We start from the raw sequence: 7,688 nt of genomic DNA, 5'->3' as shown, positions 1-7,688 counted from the left end.
GTAGGGGAGACCAGTTGGGAGGAGGCCACTGCTGTCATCAGATGACGGGGAGGCACTGTGCCTTTGTTCTCCACTGTGCCCCAGCCCATGGCATGCTTCCTGGCACGGAGCAGGCACTTAATAAATATTTGGTGAATGATGTGTGCGTTAGTGATGTCCAAGTACCAGTTTTCAGACTCATGCTAGGTAGGCTATATGGGGAAGGTACAGAAAAACAGATCCCAGGCACTGCAGCTGGGGATCCTGATCCAACAGGTTTCTGATGGGAAAGTTGAATCTGGATTTTTAGCACAGCCTGCAGGTAATTTTGGACAGGCAGGGACTGGCTTTCTCTGTCAGTTAGGGATGATTTTGGTTGCAAGTAACAGAGACTGACGAACAATGGTTTAAACAAAGAGGGATTTATTTTATTTACAAGAATTATGGAGAAGGATGGTGGCTGGCATTGGCTTGGTGAAATAATGATAGGGTTAATGACTCTGATTCTCTTGGCCTTTTTCTCATGGTAGCAAGGTGGCTGCTGTGGCTCCAGGCATCACTCCCTCAATCAAAGCAGAAAGAAGGCAGCCAGGGAGATGTTAGCCATGCCTGTGTCTTTTATCAGAAAAGCATAAGCTTTCCCAGAAGCCCCTGTAGACTTCCTCTTCAATTTCATTGGCCACACCGAATCACATAGCCATCCTATGCTGCAAAGGAGACTGGAACAGTGAGAGTCTGGGTTTACAGCCTCCGCAGTCGGAGTGGCTGGAGATATGGAGTTGGGACGACCCCTGAAGAGTGAACCAAGGTCTTCTGCACAGCTGCCCTGGAGGGCGTGGCGCTTGAGGTCCCTTCTACTTCTGGGGCTTCACGGAAAGACTTGTTGCCTCCATGGAGCACCTCTAGGGACCACTGGGTAAATCCCCAAGCATTCCCCTGGGGACCCCTCATCTATCTGAGACCCTCTGTCTTGCTTCTCTTCACATGTCTGAACAACACATGGACCCGAGGGCTGCTTCTTTGGGAATGTGGTGATCTTTATTTTAGGGATTGTGAATCTTCAGTGTAACCCTCACCTGACATACATTAAACAACATAACCACATTCTCAGCACGCCAGTCACATCCAGGAGCCTCTTTGAGCTTGACTTTATATGCACACAGGCGGAATATCTGCATTTACAGCCCTGTGCTGGGAGCACACACAGGAAAAGCACGACTTCAGTCACCCTCAAACCACCCAGTTATGAGTAAGACCAGGACAATCCCTTTCCTCCGGCAGTCCCACGTTTGCTTCCAGGAATCAGAGAGCATGCCAGTGGCAGCTCTTTGTGGCAGTTTTGGGGGAAGTGAAAGGAGATGCTATTCCAGCACTGCTCTGTCACCTTAGATGATGGGTTTAGGAAGCCAGAGGCAGGGATTTCAGGGGAAAAGAACAGGCCTGGTTTATTCTCTAATTCTTTAAAAATGAGATAGGAGCAAAAGGTTAAAATAAGTGGGTCTCACATAGGAAACGCCTTCTGAAGAAGAAAAATGGGTGAATTCATTGGAGTTGGCCCAGTTAGGGGTTGGGTCTCAGGTGACAGAGGCGGGGGATTCAGACTCAAAGGGGCCAGTCCCTAAAGGCGGCAGTGGGGTCTTCAAACCACTGTTTCTATTCCAGAAGCCTATTGGAAATCATTGTATATTTGCTTTCCATAAGACTGTAGGAAAAAGTAAAAAAAAAAAATTCTTTTTTTTTTTTTTTGGCTAGAATTGCATCATAACAGTGTGGTCACACTGGTGAGAAATGCAGATTGGCAATCACATACATCTCTGATTAAAACAACACTCACATAACCAACACAATTTGCTAGGCCAAAGTCTTCATGGAGAATTCCTGGGGGTGGGAGTCCGGGGTGGGGTGGATAATGAAGAAAACCTGGGGTTGCAGAGGAGGGGTGGGAATCCCTGGGGCATCAGTCCACGGGAGGTGGGGGCCAGCGATGGCTTCAGGCATGATATTTCTAATACATACCAGCCCTGGGCACTCACACCCTGCTGCTCACAGCATGGTCCTCATACCAGCAGCCTCCGCCTCACCTGGGAGCTTGTTAGAAATGCAGGATCTCAGCCCCCACCCCAGATCTACTGAGTTAGAAGCTGTATTTAACAAGATCCCCAGTGATTTGTATGCACAATCAAGTCTGTGAGGCACTGCTGCAGACTTCTGGGCGCAGGAATGTGGCAGCCCTGGCTAGGTGTGGTTAGAAGGCCTGGATGGGGCGGGGGTGGGGTGGGGTGGCGGTGGGCGCTGTGCGGAGGGGATGATGAAAGCATGGGTGAGGGGAGAAGACCCTAAACAGCTGTCTTTGTTAGTGTCCTCCCACCTGGTCAGGATGGTAGCAACAAGGCCGCCTGCGGTCTGCCCTGCCCGTCCTCCCCTCAGTGCTTTGGAGGTGGGTGTCCTTGAAGCTAAGCTCTGCTGGCTGCAGGTAAAATCACAGGTGGGGGAGTTCTCTGAGACCTAGGAGCTGGGTGCGTGGAGAAGCGGGGCCCTGGGGAGCCTTGGAGATTCCTGGTGGGAAGGCCCGGGCAGAACAGAAGGCTTGTCAAGCCAGAGGGCCTCCTCTTCCTCCTCAGTTCTGCCGGAGAAACCCCCTGTGCTGGGCTCCGAACCCCCTGCAGGGAGGCATGCCAGTTTTCCCTCTTGGAGCAGAAGGTCTGGGTGCTTGGAAGGAAAAGCCTAGGAGCTTAGGGGCCCCGGCCTCCCAGGGAGAGCCAGGCCCTTTGGGGTGACACATTTCTACAGAAGCAGGTGGGAACATCACAGACGTCCCAAGGCCTGGGGCCCAGGGCTGCCAGGTGCAGAAGGGCTGGAGGAGGGTGTCCAGGCCAGGGTGGGTGGTGGCCTGAGTCTGGCAGCTGGCCCTACAGCGCTCTCTCTTCGCTGGTCAGTGTGGCAATTCTCCGCAGGTTTTCCCTGACTTTAATAAACTCCGGGGCGTGATCCTCTTCCTTCTCCGGTGGTTTTTCCAGCTGAAGGAGGGAGAAGCAGAGGGGTGAAGTGGGTGGAGCTAGGGGGATTGCTACTCTGAAAACCTACGGAGTTTGGACCCACTCAGTGGGGAAACGGAACCAACCTGAGGATGAGTTTTGCTACTAGCCTGATAGCTGGGGCACAGAGCATGAGACTGAGTTCTCCTTGTGAAGCTTGGTTCCAATCACTCACCCCCTCTGGGCCTCAGGTTCCCCATCTCTAAAACGGGAATGCCACCTGGCATGCAAGACAGTTATGAGAATGAAATCAGAACCAGCGTGCAGTACACTGGGCCGTTGAGGAAGCTGAGGTTCAGAGACGGGAAGTCATTCACCTTAAGGACCTAGCAAAGTGAATGGCAGAGGGAGGACTCAGGCCAGGCGTGGACTCTTAGTCCAGTGCTCTCTCTGCTGATCCTCTTCCCTCTTACTGGCTGTGGCCACAGCAGAGCTCCTCCCTGGAGGACAGCCCTGGAGGATGCGTGATGCTAGCTGGGTGCCCATCACCCACCTGGTTCAGCCTCTGCTGCCGTCTCAGCAGCTCCTGCTCAAAGGGGCACTGCAGCCGCTTGGCTTCCAGCTCCTCCTTCTTCTTCTTGATGAGCTGGTTCCGCCGACGGTGCTCCAGGACGCGCTGCAGCTCTGGCTTGCTGTCCACACCAAGGCCCCTGGGATGGGGAAGGGGGAGCTGTCAGGAGACCATCACCTTCCTGCTTCCACCAGCCTCAGGGCTGCTTCCTGTGGTGACACCAACCCCCAATATTATCTTGTGCAATCCTCCCTGTAGCCTTGGAGGTGGACCCATTACTGTCCCATTTTACTGAGACAGAAACTGAGGCTGCTAGGGCTGAAGATACCAGTCCAGGTCACAGCTACAGATGGGCCAGATGAGGATTTGAACCCAGGCCTGTCTGACTGCAGAGACCAAGTTTTATGTTATTTCTGGTTATTTTCTTAGGATACTTTTCTAAAGGTAGAATTGCCGGGTCAGGCTCTTTGAAAAGATTTGAGGTACATATATCTGTCTGTGCCTGAGAAAGGTTATCCAGTGTATCCTCCTGTGAACAGTGTACAAGAGCATCTATTTCTCCCCACCATCACCAGCCAATCTCTTTATATTTGAGAATCTGGTAGGCAAGAAGTAATATCTGTTTTTCATTTGTTTCTTTATTAGTCACATGGAACAACATTTGATATGTTTACCAGCCATTTGCATTTCTTCTTTTGTGAATTAACTGTATTATCACTATTTTTTTTTTTTGAGACGGAGTCTCACTCTGTCGCCCAGACTGGAGTGCAGTGGCCAGATCTCAGCTCACTGCAACCTCCGCCTCCCGGGTTTATGCTATTCTCCTGCCTCAGCCTCCTGAGTAGCTGGGACTACAGGCGCCCGCCACCTCGCCCGGCTAGTTTTTTGTATTTTTTAGTAGAGACGAGGTTTCACCAGGTTAGCCAGGATGGTCTCGATCTCCTGACCTTGTGATCCGCCCGTCTCGGCCTCCCAAAGTGCTGGGATTACAGGCTTGAGCCACCGCGCCTGGCCAATCACTATTATTTTTACAGACAAGGACTTTCTCTGTTGCCTAGACTGGAGTGCAGTGGTGCAATCATAGCCCACTGCAGCCTTGAACTCCTGGATCAAGTGATCCTCCTGCCTCGCCCTCCCAAAGTTTTGGGATTACAGGTGTGAGCCACCACGTCTGGCTGTACTGTATTACTTTTTATTCATCTTTTCCTTGTGGATTTTAAGAGATCTGAATATATTAATTTTTTCTGTATACGTGAGTTTTAAAAATAAAATTTATATTACAAATACTTTCTCTGATTTGTCTTTAAGCTTTTGTTTTGGATTGTGGTGATATTTTTTGATATTAAAGGGATGAATCTAAAAGCCACTCAGAGAAAATACTCATATTATAATACTAATTGAAAACAAAAACAAAAGCGACTCAGTGTACAAAATGATAACTGCTAGGATATTAGTCACATAGCTGAAAACAAGAACAGAAATCACAATCGGCTCTAATACCAGAATCAGCCAGCAGAGGGAGCTCTGAAAGCAGCGCTGGGCTGATGCTATTACTGGTGAGCAGGAGTATTTCCTAGTCCTCCCAGAGGACGCTCAGCCTTCCCTTTCTCCAATTCACATCCCATCAATTGCCCCATCCCACCCCTGCCGCCTCCCAGATGCCCCTCTGGCTCGTCTCTGTCATTGCACACCACGGCCTGCCATGAAAGAGCCAGCCACCATCCTGGGCCTCTGCAACACTCCTGCCCCCTTCGGTATTGTGAGCTCCCCCATCCCCCCACCACACCAGACAGGCCCATCACACCCTGTGTCCCTGCTGTAGACCCTTCCTTAGTCCATCCTTCTGCCCTGGCCTGCACCACACAATTGATGCCCCAGGCACAGTGAGTGTTTCCTGTTCATTCGCATATGAGGTTCCCTCTGCCATCCAACACCCACCTCCAGGCCTGGCTGACTCCAGTCCCCCTTCAGGTCATAGCTGAGGCAGCACTGCTCCTGTGAAGTCATTTTAGAGCCCTCTCGGGTTCCTCCTCTGGGGTCTCAGGCCTATTTACACCCTCATCAATGCACCCATCCTACTGCCTGGCTATGCACCCGTCCCTATCTGTGAGGACGGGAACTGGGTCCCATTCATTCTTGTATCCCCAGGGTCTGGGCTCAGTGCCCAGCACATAGTAGGTACTCAGTAAGTGTATCTGGAGTGTGGGTATGAAGCGGGTGGCTGGGCAAGAGAACAGGGTTTTTTGGGTTCCTCTGGTTCCCAGGGGCCACTGGGGATGGGGTCTTTACAGGTTTTGCTGGTGATCATGAAGGGCACCCTCAACCTTCCTCAGTCTCCAGGAGCCCCAGGATGGTAGCCAGCTCTGCTTTCCTCCAGGGGCACCTTCCCCATCCCCCACAGGCCCAGGTGCTTGATGGGCCCAGGCAGCAGGGCTTCATCCCTACCTTCTGTGGTTCATGAGCAGCTCCCGGTGGAGCTCCTGGTGACTCCGAGAGGCCTTCACGGGGTTCAGCAGCTTCTTGGGCTTGATGAGCTCCGGGTTCCACTCTCTGTATTCTGGCCGGGCCATCAGGCCCCCGATGTCCGCCCGCTCCCTCTGGATCTCCGAGTACATGGCGGCTGTGGAGATGGGCAGAGGAGTAGCTCAGAGCTGAGCCAATAATCTCACCCTGCCCCATGGGGCACAGTTGAAGGGCAAGGTTTTCATGTCAGATGGACCTTGGTCACCTGCTACTGCGCATACCTGGGCAAGCTACCTGACTTTCTGAGCCTTAGTTTCTTCACTTATAAAGTGGAAATCATAATGGAACGCATGCACAGGGCTGTGAGAATTGGAGATGATGTTTGCGACGTCTCTGGAGTATAGAAGTAAAGTGATAATGGGTCACAAAATATGGGTTGACACATGTATACTTTTTGGCCTGACTTTGCAAACAACGGTTTTCTCCCACTATAAAAGGAATTATGTTTGAGTTTCTGTTTTTCAATGAGCTCATAACAGAAAAGGAAAATATATTTAAAAAGAGTAATATTTACTTGTTAAAAACAATTTGGGTAAATGTAATGATAAAAAGAAAGTATTACCCTTTATTATCTAACTGTATTCACAGTTCCAAATTCATTGTGGAACTGTTCAGCTTTTCATTTTCTTCACATCAAAGAGGAGAGTATGAAATTCAGAGACTGTCGTGTCCCTAATAGCAAAGGGATGGTTGTCAAATGTTTGGCTACTCAATGGCCCTACTTCTACCACAGCAGTTTGAAATCTGTCAATTTACTTAAAAATTAGACACAAGGGCTCCCTCTTCTACAAACTGGCTCCTTATCCTTGAAATGCCCAAAAGCAAATACAACAGAGAGAGAGAGAGAGAGAGACTGACTTAAAAAAAAAAAAGGCCTCAAAGGTATAGACACTGCCTGGCCATTAGCTGCTTATAGGAATTTCAATGAGAATTTAGACTTTAGCTCTGCTCTCTTCATGCGTCTAGCTTTGCAGAGGTTGAGCTCCTATTATTTGCCAGGCCCTGACAGTTGGCAGTGTCTGCACATTTGTTGGTAATTGCCAATACAACTTTTGAAGTTTTCTTTGGTCTTGGGGAACCAGTGCCCTGTGGCATGTGGTTTTCATGTGGCAACTGAGGGAGTGTGTCCTCACCTCAAACACCAGGCTTCAGCCCCCGCTTGAGGGCCACCATGTTGCCTGTGGACAGACTTTCATTTCCTCCCCCACACTGGGAAGGGGATGAGAACCATTTTCTGCCCGAATACAGTTTCATGGATGAACAGGGATGTGTGAAAACCTGGAAGTGGCAAACAGCTTGTTGGGGTCAGAAAATACAGAGGAGGAGGTTTGACAGGGTTCACACTGCAAGGTGACATATTGGGAATCTATGCATCAAACTGGAGACTGTACTTTGCAATGGTGGCCACCAGACCCGTGTTTGGCATTTCTGTGATGATCCATCACAGGCTGCTGTTAGGAGGAGCAAGTAAGACCACATATGTAAAGGTGCTGTGTAATCTGGAAAAAGTGTTAATTATTATAAGGTATTTTTGGATGTAGCCAGGTGAAGTGTCAGAGCATAGACATGTTAATTTTTTTTCTCGAATTCATATTCTCAGAACCATTTCTAAAATGAGAATTCTTATTAACTTCCCTTTT

General features: G+C 49.9%; 1 protein-coding gene across 3 annotated transcripts in view; it reads right to left on the bottom strand.

Annotated features, from left to right (window-relative positions):
- Positions 1 to 385: 385 nt before the first annotated feature.
- The window catches only part of FAM107A (family with sequence similarity 107 member A), a 63,997-nt gene continuing 56,694 nt past the window's right edge, over positions 386 to 7,688 (bottom strand). For all 3 annotated transcript variants that reach the window (XM_007984794.3, XM_007984793.3, XM_007984795.3), the window contains 3 exons: positions 5,971 to 6,145; positions 3,508 to 3,664; positions 386 to 2,996 (listed from right to left, as the gene is read on the bottom strand). In XM_007984794.3, the coding sequence (XP_007982985.1) occupies positions 2,889 to 2,996; positions 3,508 to 3,664; positions 5,971 to 6,145 (440 nt within the window). In that variant the 3' untranslated portion in view covers positions 386 to 2,888. The remainder of the gene's footprint in view (positions 2,997 to 3,507; positions 3,665 to 5,970; positions 6,146 to 7,688) is intronic.

This window comes from Chlorocebus sabaeus, chromosome 22 (assembly GCF_047675955.1).
Source record: "Chlorocebus sabaeus isolate Y175 chromosome 22, mChlSab1.0.hap1, whole genome shotgun sequence".
Taxonomy (NCBI): domain Eukaryota; kingdom Metazoa; phylum Chordata; class Mammalia; order Primates; family Cercopithecidae; genus Chlorocebus; species Chlorocebus sabaeus.
The sequence above is the reverse complement of the archived record's forward strand: the minus strand, read 5'-3'. Positions and strand labels throughout refer to the sequence as shown.